Below are 22,946 nucleotides of genomic sequence, written 5' to 3'. Positions count from 1 at the left end.
CTTGCCTGGCCACCTGCTGAGAAGAAAAGGGAATTTACCAGCACACGGGGAGTGGTGAGGAAGGGCCTTTGCAAAGCCTTCTGCTGAGAGACTGACGTGACACTTCAGAACTACACTAGCGCACTTACGACGCAAGGCGGCCCAGGTGGGGAGAGCGTGCTACGGTCCTTGTCTCCACAGGGAGGGCAGTGTAGCGCCTGCCTGGCGAGCCATCGACACAAGGGAAGGTCAACAAAGGTATGAATCATTGAAAAGTGAGGGATGAAAAGAACACTAGTTTATCAGAAGAATCAACAAGAGAAGTTGATCCAGCAACAATGCAGCGAGGAACAGTGAGAAAACCAAGCAGCAGCAGCAGCAGCGAAGCACAGATCAGGAGTGGTGGACACGGCATGCGGCCAACCACGAAGAAGTCTGAACAGAAGGATTCAGTGAGTAGGTGAACACCAAGGCAGCAGACGCTGTGATTGGATTACAACCGTCAGCAATATGGTGCCTGCCGCTCGCTTACCACAGATGGGTATTAGCCAGTGGTGAGAGTACAGGGGTGGGAAGACCACACAAATAGGAGCCCAAAGCAATCTGAGCAAGTCACTGACAGGAGGCGAGAATGGAGTTCAAGTTAAAGAAGGCAGAACAAAGGGGAGGGGGCACACGAAGGGGAGGGGCACACAAAGGTGGGAGAAGCACAGGCAGCGATACACCTCATCAATGTAGCTTCCAAACGCTCAAGGCAACTCAGCATCATTAGAGATGGGGAATGCAAGTCAAAACCATGTGCCGCACACCCCATCTCCTAGGGTGTTACCAACCCAAAGACGGAAGCCATGCCTCGGTGAGGGTGTGCTCAGTGAGAGCGTGGAGGCACTGGGCCCTCCCTCGGCACTGTTGGCGGGAAGGCGGCACAGTACCATAGCTAACCCACCAGAAAGATTCAACTTAACTCAGGAAAGCCACGCGAGCATGCCAGTCCCAGGCGTGTCCCCCAAAGGATGGGGAGCAATGACTCCCACACACGCCCACCAGTGTGGGCCACTGCCCTCTCCACAACAGGCCAAGGTGGCAGCAACCCGGCACCGGCTGGTGGATGAGGACGGATGGAGAAACAAACGTGCTCTCGCCATGCCAGGGGCTCGGCCTTGGCTACAGAGTGAAGCCCCAATACAAGGGGGAGGGGCCCTGAATGCATTACATGCAGTGACCGCGTCGGGTAAGAAGGACAGCTCTTACCTGATCCTGTGTACATGAAGTATCTAGAACACAGTCAGTCCACAGGCACCGGGACATGAAGGGGAACGGACAGAGAGAGCTCGCGCTGGGAGAGCCAGAGGAAGGCAGGCTCAGCCACCTCACAGCGCCGCCTCCAGCAGACCCCTCGGAGCGGGCGTTCACACACAGACAGCAGACAGCCAGTTAGGGGCGCTTCATCTCACGTGATCACAAAGGCCACGCTAAGCAGCACTGCACGGCGTTTACCCATGAAGAGCACCCAGGTACCGGGCGCGAAGGACACCCCACAACTTCTGAGGTCGGCATCCTCCAGACGGCGGTCACTAGAATCCATAGCCACGGACTGCTGGGGCAGCCAAGGGCCAGAGACTCGTATTTCACACACACACACACATACACCCACACACGCGCGCGCACATTCCCGTGTACACACACATTTAAACCCAAACGCACTGATTCCCACTGAGCAGCCTGCCATTCAGCTAAGGAGCGGCCCTGGAGGGCAGAGGTTTCTGGAGGGGTCGCCTGTGCAGGAGCAGATGCCCGGCGCACACGAGCCGGAAGCCTTCCAGGTCGCAGAGCTTAACGCGGAGCCACCACCACCCCTTGACTCTATGTGTAGACACACATGTGGTCACAGAACGGTCCGTATACATGCTGCAGACTGAATTCTATCCACTCAAAGTAGACGCTGTGACCCATCGCTGGGTCTGCATGACCCCATCACAGACCGCGTGGTGCTTCGAGACAGACCCTGAAATGTCCTCTGCGATGCCGCATGCAAAGCCAGTCCTCTTCAGCGTGTTGTCCCCAGCACAGGAGACCACGTGGCTTCCTGATTAAAATGGCCAATCCCAGCCCATTAATGCCTCAGATACTGACCTCGGTGTGTTCCAGCTCATGGCGAACGACGTCTGGTTTTCTTAAGGCTCCCACTCGGTGCATCCCTCGTTCCGATTACTAACTGATGTCTGCAGCTGCTGCTTCTCATTCCCAGCTGTGCCCCATCAGTCGATGACCGTCCCAAGGCCCATCCGCATCATTATGGTCGATCTGACTCGGAGACGGCAGCTCCTCCTCAGCCACACCCTGAAAACCGTCCAGCCTGGAGGATCCTCTCCCGGTACCAGCGTCTGTTCGTTTCCGGCAATAGGACCCACAGGGCTTTCAGTGGGTGGTGCCGCTGACGGAGACAGCCTACTCCTTCTTCTTCGTCTGGAAGTTCTGCTGAGACCTGTCCACTTGGGTGACCCTGCTACCATTTCAAACACACAGCTTCTACAAGCCACCAAAGTACAACGAACTCACATGATGAAGAAACCAATGATCCTACCAACGTCTTCAGTCTGGAACAGATCCAACGTGCAATCAAGGTGCAGGGTAACCCTGTGCGACTGGATGCAAAAATTGCAAGGGAAAGGAAGAGGCAGCTGGAAAGTACAGAAACAAAGCCGGGGTCGAATAACAGAGTTTAGCAGGATCAACGGCTTCTTCATTGCAAACAGCTTTTTTTCGAAAACGGCAACTCCACACCTGCACTTCTCCAGGCGGAACACACAGAAATCACACTGACTGCGTCCACGGGGAGACGCGGGGGGTTGGGGGGGGAGAGCTCATGATCAGCAGCTAAAACCAGAGCTAAAACTGCCCCTTGCTCACGTGTAGGCTCGTGTTAAAAGTTGACTAAAATGGAAAACAAGTCCACGGGAGTCAAACTGCAACATGGATAATGTCCCATGCAAATTCCGAGACCGTCTCAGGCGCAGCCTTGACACACTCAACGTTGAGGAGGAGCTGTGGGAGGACATCGAGAACATCCTGCATGAAGAGAGTCATCAGAGAGACAGGAGAGAGAGAGAGAGAGAGAGAGCGCATCAAAGTGGCCATCAGAAGAGACTCTGAAACGAGCTCTTGGTGAAGTAGCCAAGGTCAATGGAAGAAACGATGCGGTCCAGGAGCTGAATACAGTTTCCAAGGGCAGCCCGAAAAGGCCAGGCCACGTAGGACTGGGCATTAGAAACCCCAGAGGGAAGAGCACACTCAGCTCAGCTGAGACTAAAAGAACTCAAGGAGAGCTCCATCCTTGAGCTGCTACACTGCAGGGTTCTGTCGGCAGAAAGCTGAGGGGTGCAGGAGCGTCAGAGAGACGGAAAGAACACACGGTCGCTGCTCCAGAAAGAACGAGTCGACATCCCCCATTTCAAGAGGCATCAGAGGAGCACAGACCAATGGTGCTGAAGGAAGAAGCCCAAGCTACACTGAAAGCATCAGCCACAAGCAAGGCTCCAGGAATTTAGGGAATACCAACTGAGCTGTCTCAAGCAGCCGATGAAGAGTCAGCATAACACCCACCCACCTGAGCCAGGAAACGTGGCAGGCAGACACCTGGTTGTACACATTCTAAAAAAAGGTGGCCCCCAAAATGCTCGAACTACCGAGCAGGACCACTGACATCACACGCAAGTGAACCTGCTGAAGAGCATCCAACCGTGCCAGCAGCAAGGCATTGACAGAGAGCTGCCATAGGTTCAGGCCCGGCTCAGGAGAGGTCGTGGAGCACGCATATCCTTGCTGATGTCAGATAGACCCTTGGCTGAAAGCAGAGAGATCCAGAAAGATGCTTATTTGTGTTTCGTTGACTATGCTACGGCATTTGACTGTGTGGATCATAAAAAACGACGGATAACCTTGAGAAGAGCGGGAATTCCACAGAGCATTTCAGTGGGCGCACGCACAACCTGCACCTGAATCAAGAGGCAGCTGTGCACAAAGAGTAAGGGAATCGTGCATGACTTAAGTCGCGAAAGGTATGTGTCAGGGGGTATCCTTTCACCACGTATTTCGATAAGTAATCTGGTTGTATATGAAGAGGAACCACCTGCAATACGCAGATGACACAACCTTGCTCGCTGAAAGTGGGGGAGAGTTGAGATGCCTGCTGATGAAGACCAAGGGTGCGGACCCTCAGTACGGGTCACAGCGCAGTGTCAATAAAACAACACTCTTCACAACTGGACAAGCAGGTAACACCGTGAGAGATGCAGAAGAGACTGGAGTTGTCCCGGATTTCATCTTGCCTGGATCCACAATCGAAGCTCGGGGAAGCAACGTCTAGGGGGGATCAGTCGATGCATTGCACTGGGTAAATCTGCTGCCAAAGACTTCTGGAAGACACTGAAATGCAGGGAGGTGACTCTGAGGACTGAGGTACACATGACTCAAGCCAGGGTAATTTCAATGGCCTCACTTGCATGCGGAGGTTGCACACTGAATCAGGAAGATCAAAGAAAAATGGGTGCATGTGAACTATGGGGCTGGTGAGGGCCACTCCAAGTACAGGCCGCCAAAAGAACAAACAGAACTGTCGTGGAAGGTCGCCCAGAGTGCTCCTGGGAGGCCAGGACGGTGACCCTTCGTCTCAGGTACTTTGGACATGCTGTCGGGAGAGCCCTGTCCCTGGAGAAGGGCATCGTGCTTGGCAGGGTGGACTCCAAGGCAGGAACAATGGGGAGGGAGGGTGGCGCAGGACTGGGCAGTGTTTCCTTCTGTGGGACGCAGGGTCACTGTGAGTCTGCACAGACCCCATGGCCCCAACAACAGTAGCAAAAGCAAGGAGCCCTGGTGGTGCCGGCGGCTAAGCACCCCGCTGCAAAGTCAAAGGTCGGTAGTTTGAACCCACTAGCTGCTCTATGGAGAGAGACATGGCAGTCTACTTCCAAGGAGGACAGACTTAGAAATGCCATGGGGCAGCTCGACTCGGTCCTATCAGGTCACCGTGAACTTGAATGTGACCTGAAGCCAGTGGGGTAGAGGTAAAAGCCTGGAAAGCCTTGATAAGCCTTTTGGTAGCACGATGGACATCACAGGGAATTCTGATGAGGACATGGGGGAAGTAAGAAAAGCCCCAAGTCTCCGTCATCTTCAAAGAACAGACATTGTGTCACCAGCAGGGTATTTCTAAACATGTAGACATGGGATGTGCTTCCAGTAAGCCTTTCAGAAGAAATGATGAATAATGAAGAAATGATTGGATAATGGAGGCAGGGTCATGCTTTTTATGCCATGGCAACTAACTTGTCTGAACAACGTGGAAACGTTTGGCAGAAGGTAGAACTAAAGTGATGACCTTGGGTTTTTCAGAAGATTTCTAAACAAAACCTTCAAAAGGGTGGCATGGTTCCTCCGTTGCTGTGGTGACACGCAAGAGGAAAGGCAGCCTAACTAGGCTTCAAGGGGCAGGGCCGCAGCCTCCCACGTCTCCAAGCGCTGGATCCCCACCAATCCCAGTCCAGAGTGTGGGGCTGCCCATCAGCTGTAGATGGACCCAAGAAGATGGGGGACGGGGTAGTCATGCCCAAAGTGCAGGAACACAGGGCCTACTGGAGTTGGGATAAGGTGCAGCTTCCAGTGGACTAAGAGAAGGGGCCACCCAAAGCCCCAAATCTGGAGGACAGGCCCACTGCCCAGATTTCACTTTGCAAACCTTCCAGACGCTTCCATTTAGTATTTTAGCAAAGGGTTATTGCAAGTGATGCAGACGGCGGTGCAGCCAGCCCCAATGCCATGAGCGTGCACACACACATACACGCACAGTGTGAGGAAGCAAGACTGATAAGTGAACAATGTGACACTTCAGGGAGATACACTCACAGCAAAGGATCAATAGGAGAATTCCTAAGAGTTACAAGAATGAAATATATTTTCCATTGATTTGTTGTTTTCAACCATTAAAAAGATGGGTAAGCATGTTCAAGCGGGTAAATACTCGGGGCACTAAAAACACACTACCGTTTTCACTTTGTCGTAGAAAATCAATCTTCCTGACATACTTTCAGAGTGGCGATCCCAAAGCACACGCATCTTCCCGGCCCGAGCACAGGCCTTCTCGGGAAGAGGGCTGGTGGTAGGCAAAAGCAAGAGGCCATGTGTCCCCGCTGGTCCTGTCCTGTCCCGGGGTGAAAGCATACTCCCAGAGAGGGGGATAGTCAAAATGTCCAGAGCCCTGTTCCCGTTTGCATCGCCCCCGAGGGGCACCACCGGCCGGAGTACAGCTATAGCCGGTGCCGGAGGCCGATCGATGGCAGGAAACGGAGAGGTGGGGGCAGCCCGCAAAATTGGGCGGCTGCGCTGTCGTTATTGATTTTACCTAGTTCAGCTGGCCTTGTAATTAAAATGTAAATTTGAGAAAAAGATTATGTCCTGACAGAAATGGGGGATTAAGGGGAACATAAAAGCCCCTCGGTGCAAATTCAGAGTGGAATGAGAAAGAGCGCGCCTAGTGTCTCCGGGTGGACTCAGAGCAAAAGCCACCCACTTCAGATTTGCCGGCGTTAATTGAAAAAAACACCATGGAATATAAACCAGTGTGGGACACGGGGCTCCCCGGCGGTGCAGCTGATGGCAACTCGGTCCAGGCCCGCAGCCCAGGTGCCAGGTCTTCTCTGGGCCTACCGGGCTTCAGAGAGGAGGTTGGAAGGGGCAGGCGATGCACTCCCACACAACCATCTTGGGGCAAGGGGCCTGTACCCAGGGCATCCTCTGCAGGGCCTTGGCTTCATGTTGGCAGGAAGCCAGGTGGCAGGGCTCTCCCAGGGCTGAGAACCAGGCCACATCCTGAGCCCAGGACCTCCCACGCCTGACTCAGCTCAGGCCCTGCCTACAGAGGGCCTTCTTCCCCTTGGCGGCCACCCAACCCCCACCCCTCATCCCCGTTACCAAGTGTCTGGTCTGCCCTGCCCCCTGAAAAACCTGCGATGCCACCCCCCCCCCATCCAGCCCCACTGTCACGGGCACTGGAGATATAGCCGACCACATGTAGCCCCACACGGTGGTGGGCAATCAGGACACAGTGTGACAAGGACCCTGCCGGGGACACAGAAGGGGTGAGCCAGTACCTGCTGCTATGGGACACACCCGCCCCCAGGGGAGCCCCCAGCCACTAGATCATGCCATGGAGTGTCTGGGCCAGGAAGGGCGCAGCAGGGACATGCAGCCCCCGCCTGGGTGAGTAGCAGAGGGACCACCCGGAGGGCTGCATGCCAGAGGACTGGGGAGGACAGAGGGCAACCTGGAGGAGGTAACTGCACCTGGACAAGAGCAGAGAGACCTAGGCAAGGGCCAGCTGGGCCAGCTTGGGGCCAGGGCGGACACACGAGGGCTGTATGTGTGCTGGCCACCAGCTTCCCTGGAATGTCTGCAGGGCAGGGGGCCAGGACAGAGCCTGCCTGCAGTCCTTGTCTGAAACAGGGCCTGGGGACAGGCAGGCGGCCAGGAGGGCTTCTCTGGCAGCCCCCGGCCGGAGACCACCTTCCTGGCTCCAGAGGACACGTTGACCCCAGACACTCGGCCTGCCAGGCCCCCAGGATGCCCCTCCACCAGGGCACTGGCCGAGTAGCACCCCGACCCCACAGACAGCAGGTGCAGGAGTAAACAGGGGCTGTACAAATGGAAGGTCGTTAAAAGTCTGGTCGTGTTAATTTGGCATGACACCCCTAATGGGTTATATCTTCACACTTGAGTTGCCTAATCATCTAAATTCTTTTAACAAATTTACATTTCATCTTACAGACGCCGATTCAGATCGACTTATCTAATTCACGAGGAAAGCCACAGGCTTGTTTGTGTTTGTGTCCTCTGGGCACCATGTCCCAGTGCCCCTCTCCCCACCGGTGGACCCAGCCATGAACGCCCCCCCTCATCCCCCAGGTGCCACTCATGGGACTTGGGAAATTGCTTTACTGAAGAGGCAAGGTACCCAGTTCTGTGGGTGTCCCGGTTCTGGGGGTGAATCTGTGATCCATACCCTCCTAGAGGAGGGGACCAGGGGAAAGGGCTGTGGAGAGGGTCGGGGCAGGGAAAACTGCCTCTCCACACAGCCCAGCTCTCTTCAGCTGGAAAGACTTCCCACCCCTACCCCTCAGGCCTGCCAACACCGCTCCACACACTGCCCTGCCAGTCAGCAGACACTGTCTGGGCACCGGGGTGGTTTCAGCCTTGGCCTCCTCCAGGGCAGCTAGCTCATGGCTGGCAGGTGCCAAGCCGGCATCCCCAAGGGGCAAGCCTGTGTGCTGGGTGGGGGTCCTCGGGGCAGATCTTCAGCTCTACACAGGGCAGCTGAGGGGGGCGTTCAGGACCCAGGCCACCTGGTCAGCAGAGGCCCACCCCACACAGGGGCCCCCAGTGGACGGACCGGGGAGAGAAGAGCAGAGCAGGCTATTCTGTGTGTCTGCAGAACCAACCAAACCTCCATCTTGGCCCCTGGTGAGCAGATGCTCACCCAAGACCCCCGGGCAAGAACAGGTCCAGGCTGGCCAACAACATGAGCCCAGGCGGACTGGTCATGAACACCAGCAAATCAGACCCTCCTGTGCCCTTCCCATACTCACTCTGCGGCTGTTCCCCCTGCACACACTGCTGTTCCTTTCAGGACTCCTTCTGGACCTGTGCGGTCCCCTGCTCCCTGCCCACAACCCCCATAGCCCACACACCTCCCAGGACACCCCCTCCCTAGGGCTACACCCCTCAGCAGGTACTTGCCACTCCACCAAGGCATGCACTCCCTCTGGCTGTGCCCCTCCCCTTCCCTCCCCACCCCCTCCGGCAGAGCCCCTCCCACACACTCACCATATTCCACCCGCAGGTGCTCAGGGATATGGGGCTCATAGCCTTCCTTCTCCGGAACCTCCACAAACTCGTCCTCGTCCTCGCTGTCCCCGGCCCTGCAGGACGCCCTCTGGGGAAACAGGCACAGGCCCGTGATGCCCTGCCCCAGGCCCCCCTTCTTGGGGACGCCTCTCCCCTGTGGGATTCAAAGCACGGTCAGGAGCCCTGGTGAGGCCTAAGTGCTGGGTGGTGACTCAGACCCACTAGCTGCTGGGGGTGGGTGGGGGGGTGTTCAGGCAAGGAGAGCCCTCCGGCTCTTATCACGATGACGGCGTCCTAAACACCCCAGCCAGGTGGCCGCGAGCCGGCCTGGCCCTGGGGTGCCGGGCTTGGTTCGGGAGTTTTCTGTGGTGGGCTGATATTTTCATGGGGTTGACGCAAGTTCTACACAGCCACAGAGCCACTCCAAGTGCATGCCCTCAACCCAGGCCCACATGGGCTCTCTCCTGGCAGAATGCCAGCCTGGCTCCTGGTGCTCCCGAAGTTCATGCTTCCTGGTGAAGTGCCCACAAGGGGAGGGCTTTACCCCAGTCAGGGGACGGCTGCTGCGTAGCTGAGCAGTGCTTGGGGCATCTGCACCAGCCAATGCAGAGTGACCGTCCCATACTGGGGATGGAGGGGGGGGTCACTCCCCAGGCAGTGGCAGTGTGGGGGACAAGTACCTTATCACAGACACACTGGAAGCGACAGGAGTTTCTGGGGTATTAAAAGTGTCGAAGCAAAGCACCGGGAAAAGCTTTCCCTCTGTCCCCTGCCCCCAGCCCCACCTAGTCCTGGGCTAGCCCCGATGGGCAGGTGCAGCAGCCCCCTCAGGCTGCCCCAGCTGGCCGCAGCAGGGCTGTGGCCCTGGTGTCCTGACATAGCTAAGAAGGGAGTGGCTGTGTGGCTCCACGGAGGCTGCCCGCCTTCAAGTCGGCCATCCCGAGCCCCAGGGACCTCCAGCCACAGGCTGCATGGCCAACAACCTCACCCTAGGCAGACCTGGCTCCGACAGGCCCAGCGGCAGGAACCAGCCTCACCAGCCACATTCCTGCCCCCCCCCACCCCTTGGTGCCCTGGATTCTGCTGGCACTGATAGAAACCAGGGCAGCAGGGAGATGCTGCCAGGGTGGTGGCAGTACAGCAGTGAGGGGGGTGGAGTGGGTGACCCATGGGACTCCCTTCCACAGTCACAACCAACTACCTGTCTGTCCTTGCTGATGGGAGAAGAGACCCTGCCGTCCATTCCTATATCACTCGGGGACCCTGCCTAAAGACACCAGGTGCCCATCGCAGCCTGACCAGGGTCTCTGGGCCACCTGGAGATCAGCACAGTGGCAGGTAGCTCAGCTGGGAGGGCCAGCTGGGGGCTGGCAGCACACGCTACCACCACGGCTCCTGCCCACAGGGCATAACCAGGGCTGTGCTGGCTGCTGGAGTGGTCTCGGCACCGGGTGGTGCTTTGCCTTGCCGCCCGCTGCAGATCCAAGTCTCTCAGAATCGGAAGGGCTGTGCCCAACCTGCGCTGGGCATTTTCCTGGCAGCGCGCGGCCTCCTTGCCCCACTCCGCCTTCTACCATGGCAGGCCTCCCTTCACAGACTACCGTCAGCCAGGCCTTACTGTCACCACGGTGATAGCACCAGTCCAGTTCATGCATGGGCTGACCCACGGTTCTGAAAGTAAAATGCTAGAAAACACCAGACCGGGTTGACTGGGCCTTTACTTCTAAAGACCAGTGAGTCTTGCCTGGGAGAGCCCCCAAGGCACAGGCAGACGTTTCCTGCAGGCCCCTCAGTGGGTCTGTCTGCTCTCGGGAACCTGACCAGTTCAAGATGAGCACGTCAGTTCCGTTTTCCATCTGTGGACGTGGCCCCAGCTGCCTGCCAGCCCCAGCAGAGCCTCGTGTGAGGCAGCCTCCGGGGCCCCGGGCGCCGGAAGCCACATCTGGACGTACCTGCTGCATCCGCCCACCGTAGCAAAGAGCCCCTGCCCCAGAGGCATAATCAGATGCAAATGGGCTTTGTGTGGGCACGGCCCACAGCCGTGCGTCCAGAGCCACCGAGACATTAATCACGAGCTCCGTAATTTTTGTTATCAGTCTAACACTGATCAAAACAGAAGCCTGTCTCCACCGCTGACCTGTGAAACGTCCCAATTATGCTCTTTGGAAATGACAGGGGCACTTAACTCCCGCGCCGAGCAAATGACGACGATCAATCACGTTTGAATAACAATGAGCCGCGGACCTGAAAATTATTTTTGTATAGAATCGACCCAGGAATTTATGAAAGGTGCCGCGCCGCCAAGGTTTTCGGGCATTATGGCGGGCATGCGTGCCACACGGATCAAACACTAAACAGAATTTATGTGTTTTAATTTTCTAAAAGGTAGATGTGGGCTCGGTGCTACAATGCATAACATATAACACCAGGTTTTAAATATGGGGGTCATTTTCATAAAGTATGGTGCTCAGTGCTCACACCCTTGAATCTCCTGGGCACTGGGGCCCATTTTCCTCTTCTCCCACAGACCTCGCCACTCGACTGGGGACAGGCAGCCGGCCGGCCGCCCCCCTGGCTGGACTGTGCCATTCCTTGGCACCCGGCTCCTTTGTTCCTGGCGAGGCTGGCTAGCCAGCAGTCCCAAGATCAGCCTGGGAAGGCAGTGCATTGTCTTGGAAAGGCCGCTGCTGGGAGGCCAGGCCACCTCAGGCTCGAGGACGCTTTCCTGAGGCCCCGGTCTCCCAGCACCACCTCCAGGCAGTTAAGTTTCCCAAGCCCTTTCCCAGGGCATCTCAGGCTCCTGGGAGCCTTGAGGCCCGTCCCTTGGACCTGGACTCTGGATCTACAGGGTCTACTGAGGCTGAGATTCAGCAGGCAAGCCCCCATTCTCCAGCATGCATCCATGGGGGGTAGGGACATGAGCTTGGCGGGCACAGGAGCCCCTGCGGTGTAAGGTCCTCATTGGCTCTCAGCCGCACTATGAGCCAGGGGCATTCTGGCCCCACCAGCAGGAACCCCTACGGCTTGCTTCAGGGGAAGACAGCATGGTCTCCCTCCTGGGACCATGTTTCTCATGAGCCCAACCCCCCTCCCTGCACAGAGGGAGAGGCCTGTAGCTACTGGGAAAAGCCAAATAGCCAAATGGTTCACTCGGCGGGCAGGTGCTGTGACCACCTTCCGCTTCAGGTCAAAGGCTGCCCCAATGGGAGTGCATGAGGGGATACACGGGCCAGTGGCCAGAAGCATCCTTCCACTGGAAGTGACCCTCTGAGAACACCAGGCAGGGGCACTGAGGGGAAGTCCCCCAGGGTCAGTGTCCCTGCTGACCAACAGACACTGATGGTTTCTGCCCAGCTCACTGCTCGACGGTCGGGCCACACTTCCTCCATAAAGGTCCCATCCCACCCGTGGTGAGTTTCCTGGGACCCCCCCCCCATCCACCCCCACAACATGCTTGAAAAAAAAAAACAAACATCCCTGTCCCTGGTCTGCAGAGAAGGGGTAGACGCCAGGCCACCCCCTTGTTCTGAGTCCAGCACTTTCCCTAGAAGGATGGGAGAGCTGTGGGGGGGGAGGGGGGACAGCAGCTCTACCAGCCAATGCCAGGCTGTCCACCTTCAGGTCAGCCCGTGCCTGAACCCAGAGCGCGCGGCCACTGTCAAGGACCTGAGCCTGGGGGCCGGGGGAACCCAGAGACAGTGGACCTCAGCCTCCTGGGCAGGCACGCCCTGGCTCCCCGCTGCTTCCCGACAAATTGATTCTCACCCACAGTTAAAAGGATTTAGAAAAATGAGCCCCTACGATCATAATTAAACAAGCAATAAAATGGCTAAAATATACAATGCAATCAGTTTACAGAGGGATGCAGGGAGGGTGCTAATTACACGAGCAGGAAGGGGAAGAGGAAGAAGCGGCCGCTGATTCCTGCCGCCCCTGGCGGGCAGCGCGGTGCGTCCGTCCCAGGGACTGACTGCAGCTGGGCCGTTAAATAAATTCTGTACGATCTAATTAACTCGGCGCGCAATCTCAATTACTTTTCACCCCAGAAATCACTTTTGTTCAGTTTTATGTGTGTCTGTTTCCCTTTAAAAAAAAAAAAGAAAGAAATGATGTAAGGCGTCGTCAGACAAGTGAACTCTAAACTTCATTTGTCTTTCCGCAGACTTGATGGCTATGCATTTAAAAACCCATTCTATCTTATAAACTAAAAATTAAATGTACTCAGCTGTGATGGTCGTCATTGCATCTGCTATTTATATGCTAATACCCTCCTGGCAGGACCGTGTGGATTACCCCACCAGGCCAATATCTCATGCGCATCTAAGGCCGCTGCCAGGGACCACCTTCAGAGGAGACAGAGGTGGAGCATCTAACCAGGCAGGCCAGCCTGGGCAGGTGGGAAGGGTAGCCCCTTTGGTGTGGGGACGCACCGGGCTCTGTGGAATGCCCCTCAAGGGCCAAATTGAACATCTCTGGGAATCACTCTAGCGTGAGAGAATCTAACTTCTCACTCACCGCCACCGAGTCGGTTTCCAAGTCACAGAGACCTAGGACAGGGTAGCAGGGCCCCTGTGGGAACGGAGCGCCTCAGCTCTGTCCCTCCCCGGAGCGGCTGGTGGGCTTGAATGCCGAGCTTGCAGCTGGAAGCTCAGTGTGTAAGTTGGAGCGCCTTGGTATGGAGATTCTTACAGCCGTACTGGAAACAGAGATAACCTGTTTCCTCTTGGTCCAGCCTCAATGTGAGGGGCCAGCGTCCACTGTGGGGCTCTGGGATGACTGGCCATTGCTGGGGCCCAGCCAAACGCCACGTGCAGGGGGAACAGGGGAGCCCAGGGCTGTGTCTGCCTGCAGGGAGGTGGTAAGAGGAAGTCAGATGGGGCACCCCAGCCCTGATGAGTCGGGGTGTCCAGCGGCCAGGGCTCAAGTGTCCGCACAATGGAAAGCCTGGGCTCATCCTGCCACCTGCTGTACTAACCTTCCTGAGGTGGGGGATGCGGCTGGTTCTGCTGGTTGGGGGAGGGGCGGTGTGAGCGCGCCTGAGAACCAGCAAAGCCATCTGAACATCCTGCACAACTGACCTGGCAGCATACAGTGCGTGCAATCCGCCCTTCATCTGGGCGCCCTGCCACCTCCAACTCTCTGCCCTCCTGTGAGCTCCAGAGCGCACGGGCCAGGGGAAATACACACACACACACACACACACTCTACAGCCAGCCATGTTTGGAAAAGGGCCACCTGCTCCCGTCCCTTTGCCAGCCTGGCCTTTATAAAGCCACAGTCTGAAGAGGGGCGCAGGCAGGAGAGCGGCTCCACTGTGTCCCCAGGACACCCCCTATGTTGGGTGGCACACTCAGGGGACAGCGCGACTCCTGGTCAAGGTGGCCCAGGCTTGGGGGACCTGCCCAGACCCCGTCTTGAGGTCTGCACAATTTGGAGGCGAATGGAGCGGTTCTCCTCACAGGAATAGAGGGAGAGACGAGGGCCCTGAAGACGTGACCAGGGAGAGGCTGGGAAGTGGCACAGGTGCTGGACACCAGGAGGGACCAAGAACAGGGTCAGAGCGAGTGGGCACGCTCAGCCCTGGCTCTCTGCCTGGTGGAGGGCGGGGTGTTTACAGGCCTGATGGCAGAGGCAGCGCACAAGGCTCCCTGATGTTGCTTCTTGCTCCTCCTGGAGGGTACGGCCAGCAGCACGGGGCGTGTCACTGTGCCGGAAAGCAGCAGTGACCCACCCGGGTCTTTTGACGCAGAGGACGTGTGTGTGTGTGTGTTGGGTGGGGGGTGTTACGTTGGTCTGGCAGTCATCGGGCAGAAAGAACCAGGGACAGACTCCAAGTGTGACTGTGGGCACGTGGCTCGTGCTTCCACAATCCCGCATCCCCAGGGCTGTCTCAGCCTCGGACACAAATAACTTCATTTAAAGGGCTGCAGCCACGGAGGGCGCTGCGGAGGGACGGCTGCTTGTGATTGTTTGGTTTTATCCCAGCGCGGTGGTGGGTGGGAAAGGAGCAGCTTGTTAATTACAGGATAGGAACGAATCAGGACCTGAGCTCCATAATTAAACAGCAGGCAGCTTAAAAGTTTGCTGAGGATTTTTATCAGTGTAACGGATGTCGGGGACCAGGTTATTACCCCAAGCCCGGCTGGAGCGGGCGCGCGACTAAATCTACCCAACGATCCTCTGTATTGATCGGCCGAGGATTTATCCCCGGCCGCCTTCCAGACGGAACCGCGACAGACACACTCTATAAAGCCAGCAGTAACACGTCTTTACACAGCCGGGAGTATTTTTTAAAGACGGAGCAGCTATGTCACCAGGCACAGTGCCTCATGGGGTGAGCTCAGGCGGCAGCGAGGCTGGGGGGTCTGAGAGGTGACCAAGAAGTCCTGTGCCACACTCCTGCAGGCCCTGCCCCCCAGGCCCAGTGCCTCTCAGAGTCCCCGGGCTCCCTCCCTCCACGCTAGCTGGAGGTGTCCTTGCGGCTTCGGTCCCCAGCCATTTGTGCAAAGTTCGGAAGCACTGCAACGGCGCGTGACTGCATTAGTGCCGGCTCGGCCTGTTCTACACGCAGAGTTACCGACTCCGGCCGAGTGCACAGCACGGCAGTCCGAGGGTGAGACCCGCCGTAAATTTTATTGGAAAATGAGTGAAGCCTAGCTCGTTCATAATTTCTAATTAAGGGGCTCTAATGAACGCCGCGCCTGGGGAGGGGTTAGGCAGGCACCCCCACTCCGGGCGGTGTGCACAAGAGGCTGCCGTGAGCATGCACTCGTCCCTGCAACCTGCCGCCTGCCAGGAGCCGAGATGCGCAGATAGGGGCCTCCGAGTCTATTCTGGGAAGCGGCTCACCTGAGGCTGGGTGCTGCCACTCACGCCAATCATGGCATCTGCAGGCAGCTCAGAGTGGCCTGGCGCAGAATGAGCCAAATCCCGTGGGCTTTAGAGCCAGAGGCTTTTTTTTTTTTTTTTTAAATATCAGTCGGTGGAGAAAGGTCTAGAAAGTGTCCCTTCAACTGATAAAGGACCATCTTTTCCCTTCCCCTGAAGCCGGTGACACCTTGTAATCACACTCACTCTCCCTGAAAGGCTGACCGATGTGGGTCCCGGGGGGAAAGGGAGGAGTCTGCTGGCTTGGACAGTCGCTACCTGCTGCCTGCTGGGTGCTGCTCTGGCCTGTGCAGTGGACATAGGATCGGGTCTTGGCCAGAGGTCCCAGAACTATCCAAGGAGGGGGACATGAGGGAGGGAAGGCGAGGAGGCAGGAAGGAGAATAGCCAGCCTGGGGACCCACTGACCAGCGGGGGTTCCTTGGGATGCTGTGTGGCAGGTAGGGCAGCAGCAGTCAGCCTGCCAAGATGTAGCCTCAAGGGCACCCAAGGCTCCAGAGCCCCCTGCTGGGCCTGCTTCTGCAGTCCTGGGCTGCGGCCCTGCCACCCCTCCACCCGCCCCCGGGAACAACGGAGCCTTCACCACCACCAGTTCTCGCTGAGGACGGCGGGGGGGGGGGGGGGCTGCACTCTCATGGGCCATGGTCTGCCAAGAACCACACCTGCGGCCACAGACACAGCTGGGGGCTTCCAGAGAGGCCGCCTGAGTGTGGCGCGGAGCCGAGCCACTCGTGTTCCCGTCCCTACCCACCAGCCCCCAGCCCAGCTGTGCCAGACCGCACTGCACCAGTACAGGAAGGAGCACCCCAGCCCCAGGGGATCCTTTCCAGGTAGGGCAGCAGTGGCCTGTCAGTAAGGAGACCTACCCATGTCTGGTGGCCAGCTGACTATTCCTGGAGAAGGCTGTGGAACTGAGAGCAGGGTCAGACCATCTGGAAATCCCACTGGCAGAGACAGGCTAGAGAGAGTGGCCAGAGTGTCCTGGGGGCCCTCCGCACCTCGCGGGGAGACAGCCATGCCACCAGAGAGCTGGACTTCTGCAGCCACGCACAACATTCACAGCACCGTGGACACGGCTCACAGCCCACGGGCATGCTGCCCCCTAGAGACCACTGCCCGTCAGCCGGTCACAGAGCATGGCCAGGGAAAGGTGCAAGGACTCAGACGGCTTGAGAAAGCCCCTTCACTGAACAGAGATGGAAGAGGAGGAGGAGGAGGAGGAGGAGCAGGGCGCATCCCTCTGCATAGGGTGACCGTCCAGGGCGGCAACTACCTTTCTCCTCAAGTTCAGCTTCGCCCTGAGGTCGCTCCTACACGGTGTGGAGCTTCCCTCCCCACTGCCAGGCAGGAACAGTTACTGTCCACCCCACGGAGGGACACCTGTCTGCCATCTGTAAAAAATGTGCTTGGGTCGGAAACCACCACAGGGCCAGCGCCCCTCAGTAAACTGCCTCCTGCTGGGCGCTGCCCAGCCTGAGCTCTGAGGCCACAGCCAGTTGGCTGCCAGACCAGAGAAAGGCAAGACTGCCCTCTGCTGGTCCTCGGGGGCGCTGCAGCACCCAGGAATAGCAACAGACAGCTCACCAACTGGGTGATGAGCACGGAGCCACTGTGGCGAAGGCAGCTGGAGCCTGTCCTTGTCCTCGGCCTGCAGCATGTGAGGCCACTACCCAAGGGCAGCGGTGGCTCTGTCAGCCAGACTACCTTGCTCCTCAGGAGGGTCTCAGCCCAGCCCTGGAAACTTCGAGTGGTTGAAGGTGACCTCACTCTTAGCAGGAAATACACCTTTCTCCTGACACTAGGGCTTCCCTTCAAAGATGTATTCAGGCAGGGAACTTCCGGGACTCTCGCCCCTCTGGGCCAGGGTTCCTCTCCTTGGCTCCACCTCCCACTGCAGCCACACCAGGCCTGCCTTGCAATCCCCACCTTAGCCTGCAGTTCACTCTCCGGGTCCACCTTCCAGGACTGGAGTGGGGTTGGAGACCAGTGACCTATACTGAGCATGCCAGCACCACTAGCCCTGCTGGGGTGGGTGGCTCTGGGGCCACCCTGTGGGGGAACATAAGCAGAGCACATCCTGGAGTGAGCATTCACTCTCTGCCCACCAATCCCTTCCAGCTCACCTGTCTGCAGGCACCGGAGTGACCCACAGCTATGATGATCCCAGGACCAGGCACCCCTGAGAGGGGTCAGCCTCACCCTCCCATCTTGAGTGCCCCGAGATCAGACTGGGTCCCGAGTCTGATCAGGCAGCTCCTGTCTCACTGTGTCCCAAACACCATCTCTCCTCCACATCCTGTCAGGACCCCTCCAGAGCCTGCAGTCTCCAGATGCCCCAGTAGCCAGCCTGTCCCTCACATAACAACCACCGCTAGGTAGGCAGAGCCCTGGGACACCTAAGCCTGGCACTGCCCTCGCAGCACGCCGGGGTGGAGGGTGAAGTCCAGCCTGACTCTCGGAGGCCCCTCAAGGCTTCTCAGAGCACTCGGGTCCTGCGAGTGACATCCTCCCACCCCCACCCCACCCCCAGGGCAGCCTTACACTCAGGAAGCCTGTGAGGGGTTTCAGGCAGTGCCCAAGCCCCGGCTCCCCCTCCCCTTCTCTGATCAGTCTGCTATTGCTCCAGCTCTGCCTGGACGGCTCTCTCAACACGCCATGCACTCACCTGCGGCTGGATGTGCAGCTCCTCGGACTTGTGCACAGCTGCCTCCAGCTCCGTCTTCAGGTTGATGGCGCGTCTCAGCCGCTGGTCATGAACCCCTGCGCGGGTGAAGAGCTGCAAAGGGAAGGGCTGGATGGGTGATGGCCGCCCCATCCCCATGGCAGGCAGCAGGGACAGGGCTGTGGTAGCGCCACCCCACCCCCCGGGCCCCGGGACTGGCCCTCACCTGCACCCAGGAGATTGCGGCCGGCAGGAACTTGCTCTGGACGAGCTTGAGCGCGTCGCGGGCACTCTGGACCACGGCGCTGTTGTCCTCATCCTCCTGCACCAGCAGCGGGTCTACAGCCAGTTAGGGGCAGGGTGTCACGGGGGAGGTCAGGCTGCTTCTCCTGGGGCCAGGGCCAGAGAGCAGGCCCGCTCCAGGCTCACAGGTGGGAACCTGTGGGTACACCCCTAGCCTGACTGCTCCCAGAGCCCCAGGTGAGGCCAGGAGGGGTGACTGCATCTCCTACGGACCTGGGTCAAGGCCTTTACAGCACAGCAGCAAAGCCAGAAACCGAGCAGCCAGAAGGAAAGGGAAAGGCAGGGAGCTCTGATGGGGTGCAGAAGCCAAGCCCAGTCTGGCAAACACGGCGAGGCGGCGGCAGTGCGTGTCCGACCACGGAGGCAGACGGAGGAGGTCACGGCAGGGCGGGCCAGGCCGGCGGCCCAGAGTGGACAGGTAGATGCCATACACCCCTGGCTCACCTCTGCGATTGCCCCAGCCCACACCTGGCCTTTGTGTGTCTCCAGAACACTCCCCTCTCCCCTCCACACCACACCAGGCCTGAGTCTCAGTAGTCCAGGTCCCAACCAACAGCCCTCGCCCTGCAGCCTGGGAAACTGAGCGCCCACAGACACAAAGCAGCATCACCACCGAAGAAGCCACCCAAACCCACCCTGCCCCCTCATGTCTCACAAAGCCACCTCACTGGCCCATAGAGGCTCCTGTCCCCTGCCCTGAGGCAGGGAGGTCAGCCCACAGTGGGCTCTGAGGATCTAATTCCTCCCAGGCCAGAGCACCTGGCCCTGCCACCTCCCAACACACACACACACACACACACACACACACACACACACACACACACACACACAACCTCACTCTGATGTTGACATGTCCCCAGGGCACCCCATCACTGCTGTGTACTTCAGGGAGGGCCTCTCAAGGAAGCATCCAATACCAGTGGTCACCCCAGGAAAGCTCTGGGGGTCTCCCCATCCCCAGAACACCTTGGGCATGCAGGGGGCCAGTAGTGGGGGTGGTGCCTGGTACCTGGACGGAGCTCCAGGGCCAGCGTGTACTTGTGGGAGCCAAGCCCATGGCTCCGCACGAATACCTCCTCTTCTGAAAGGTCCCCCAGGGCGGCCTCTGGCGGGCACCCCCCTCCGCTGAGGGCAGGCAGGTCCTTGCTGCAGCAGGGCTGCTCCTCATCTGGGGGGCCAAGGCTGGAGGAGGGAGCAGCACCCCCCCCAGGTGTGCTGGGGGCGAAGTCAAAGGGCACCAATAGATGGAAACAGCTTTCTACCTCCGTCAGGCAGGACTGGATCTCCAGGGACATCTCTGCCCAAAGATAAAAGACACCCACTGAGAAGAGGGACACAGCCCCCTTCACCTGCAGACCCCACCCTGGGCCTCTCCTAGGAGCTCAGCAACCAAGAGGGCGCTGGAGGCCTTTAAGAGTCTACCCCACCCCACCCCACCCTGACAATAAAGGCAGCACCCCAGGCGCAGGGAGAAGGCGGCCAAGTGACTCTGCTCCTGCAGGTCCCAGCCCAGCTGCCCCCCTGGCCAGTAATGAGACCTTGGCCCTGAACCTACGCTGTGGACCCTGGGGGAGTGCACCAAGAGCAGTAGTCAGTTGGGGGTTACAAGGAGGCCCAAGTACCTAGAGCCCTGGAGCCTGGCTACTCTGGTGGGCATCAGGCCTCCCGAAGTGGCCCGAGGACAGGGCCACGGGTCTGCCGGAGACTCCTGGCCCCTGTGGTCTAGTATCTGGTGGCCCCAGAGCAGCCCCCCTGCCCATCTCAAAGAGCACTGCTCAGGTACTGGGCTCACAGAGGTGGGCTCACATAGGCCAGGAAACAGGGCGTTGGGACCCAGTGGGTCCTTGGCCTGCACAGGGGTGTCCCGCCCCGTGTTCTCCTTCATCCTCTCCTCTCCCTCCCTCCTGCCCCCCTTTTCTCCTCCCTCCCCACCTGCTCCCCAGCACCTCTGCCCAGGGCAGGGGTCCTTGCAAACCTGCTCAGACCAAACCAGCAGAACCACCAGGGGGCGCAGGAGAGGCGTGGATGGCTTGTACAGCACCCAGGTTCCCCCAAAGGCTGGGGGTGGGCTGGGGTGGGGTGGGGGGTGTTTCTCAGGCTGTGCCACCCAACCACCTGAGCTGTCTTCCCAGCCTGCCCCCTACCTGAATTCTTCCCCACCTGGGGCGGTGACAGAGGGCTGGGGTTGTCCCCGGGCTGCGTGCATGCATGCCATGCGGGCCTGCACAACAGAGCGGGTAGGTCTTGCCTTCCATCTCCCTCTCAGCCTGCTGGGCCCGCTCCTTGTAGATGGCGTCCAAGCGCCTCTGCTTCTCCTCTTCGCGCTTCCTTTCTGCCAGGGTCCGAGCGTGGACATCCTGAAAATCCACCTGAGGGGGGGGGGGGGGCGGCGGGAAGCGTTAGACACAGCCCCCCCCTTACAAAAAGCACACCTAGTTAAGCTCATGAAAACAGCTCTTGCAGATCTACCAACACAACCCGTGGTCAGGAGCCACTCATCCTGGCCGTGCCCATCCTGTGTGGAGAGTTAAGCCGGCTGTGCTCGCCCTAGGGCGGGCAGGGGCGTGCGACACACAGGAAAGCTCGGGTGCCTTCTGGAGCTGGCTGTGGGGCCACTGGCTGCAGACAAGGCTGTGGAACAGCGAGGCCGCACGCAGCAAGCCCTCCAGGATCCAGGGCAGGTCCAGTGCCACCGGAACCAGGAGGGGCTTAAACCCCTCCCTCCTGGCCGTTCTGGAAGTCACCAGCCTTCTACAGATTCTCCGACTAGTCCTCTCTCTGGAGGTGGGGCTCAGGCAAGCCAGGAAACGGGGTGTTGGGACCCAGGGGGTTATTGGCCTGCACAGGGGTTTCCCCTCATCCACAATCCCAGCTGGTTCAGCAGGCCATCCCACCCACCAGACCCACCCTGCCCCACTTCTGGGGACACCTCTGAGCTCAGCTGGCATGGACAAGGCGTGCAGGGCCCTCCCCCGGGGTATCACACATGTCCACCAAGGCAGCCCCGCATCTGGCCCACCCACCTGCTTATTGTGGCGCAAGAAGTGGTAGCCTAAGGCCAGCTTCTTGTAGGCCTGGCCAAACTTCTCGTTCCAGCCTTCGACAGCCTGAATGGCAGCCCGCCGCAGGGTCCGGGCCACCTCCCGGGGGGGCGGCAGGGGCTGCTCTGGGTCCGTGCCCAGCGTCAGCTCCAGGAACTCCTGGAAGTTGGAGACGACCAGCACCCGGAACTGATGCGAGCGGGTAAAGAGCACGTCGAGGACCTGGAAGGCCGAGAGGCGGACCTCGGCGTGCTCCTGGCTCAGCTGCGTCATCAGCAGGTGGTAGACATGGCGGAGCTGCTCCTCGGAGGATCTGCAGGGTGGGGGGCAAGGGTGGACGGGACTCTTGGGCTCCTCCCCAGCCTGCCCACAGGCCCACCTCCTGCTGGCTACAGCCCCACGTGTAAAGTGGTTGAAATAAACAGGAACACATTAGACTTTATAACACCTGAGAAGGGTGTGACCATCTCAGCTCAAGGCCTGTACTTTCCTGGACACAGACCGTGGCCTTTGGGCCCCGTGGACCACTGCCTTCAGAGACTGGGTAGCTGCACACACCCTGAAGGCGTACTAGCCCCAGGCTTTCTCTGGTGACCAGAGCGACTCACCCTAGGGCACATGCCCCAGTGGAGCCCACCACTGGCCTCCCTGGCAGCTAGGTGCAGCCAGGGGCCAAATGGGAAGGGGACTGGCTCTCGGGGGAACCATGGTGGGGGTTGTTCTGAGGCAGCAACCAGCCCGCTCCAAGCTTACGGTGGAGACCCTTCATGGAAGTGGCCCCCTCCTAAGCTCTCCTCAGCTCCCAAGTCCAGCATCTGAGGAGGGTGCCTCCCTCCCTTCCGCTGGTGCAGAGCGGAGTCAGTCAGCACTGCCCATGGAGGGCCTTGCACTCACGTCCAAAGGCCTGCCGAGCCAAGGAACAAGGAGCCCTGGGTGCCCTCCCCTTGGCCAGCACAGGACAATCATAAGCCCGGCAAGTTACTGAGGTGGCTTCAAGTGCTCTTGACCAGGGCCACAGAAACCAGTCAACGGGATGTGACCACAAGGTCCCCATGTCCTCCCCCCTGCCGCCTGGGGATGAGAACTTGGAAATGTGTGTGCCCCTCCAGCTGTTCCCAAGGACTCGGATGGTAACTGGAGGGATGACTGGGTAACTGGAATGTGGGGCAGGGGGGAGGG

General features: G+C 58.8%; 1 protein-coding gene across 3 annotated transcripts in view; it reads right to left on the bottom strand.

Annotated features, from left to right (window-relative positions):
• UVSSA (UV stimulated scaffold protein A) overlaps positions 1-22,946 on the bottom strand; it is a 33,219-nt gene that overhangs the window by 7,204 nt on the left and 3,069 nt on the right. For all 3 annotated transcript variants that reach the window (XR_012783496.1, XM_075544581.1, XM_075544582.1), the window contains exons 3-8: positions 21,750-22,080; positions 20,975-21,095; positions 19,736-20,023; positions 18,650-18,762; positions 18,427-18,537; positions 8,854-8,962 (exon numbers count right to left, since the gene is read on the bottom strand). Coding sequence is in view for 2 of the 3 variants with exons in the window: in XM_075544581.1 (XP_075400696.1) it covers positions 8,854-8,962; positions 18,427-18,537; positions 18,650-18,762; positions 19,736-20,023; positions 20,975-21,095; positions 21,750-22,080 (1,073 nt within the window). In the remaining variant the exon portion in view is untranslated. The remainder of the gene's footprint in view (positions 1-8,853; positions 8,963-18,426; positions 18,538-18,649; positions 18,763-19,735; positions 20,024-20,974; positions 21,096-21,749; positions 22,081-22,946) is intronic.

Source organism: Tenrec ecaudatus, chromosome 3 (assembly GCF_050624435.1).
Source record: "Tenrec ecaudatus isolate mTenEca1 chromosome 3, mTenEca1.hap1, whole genome shotgun sequence".
Lineage (NCBI taxonomy): Eukaryota > Metazoa > Chordata > Mammalia > Afrosoricida > Tenrecidae > Tenrec > Tenrec ecaudatus.
The sequence above is the reverse complement of the archived record's forward strand: the minus strand, read 5'-3'. Positions and strand labels throughout refer to the sequence as shown.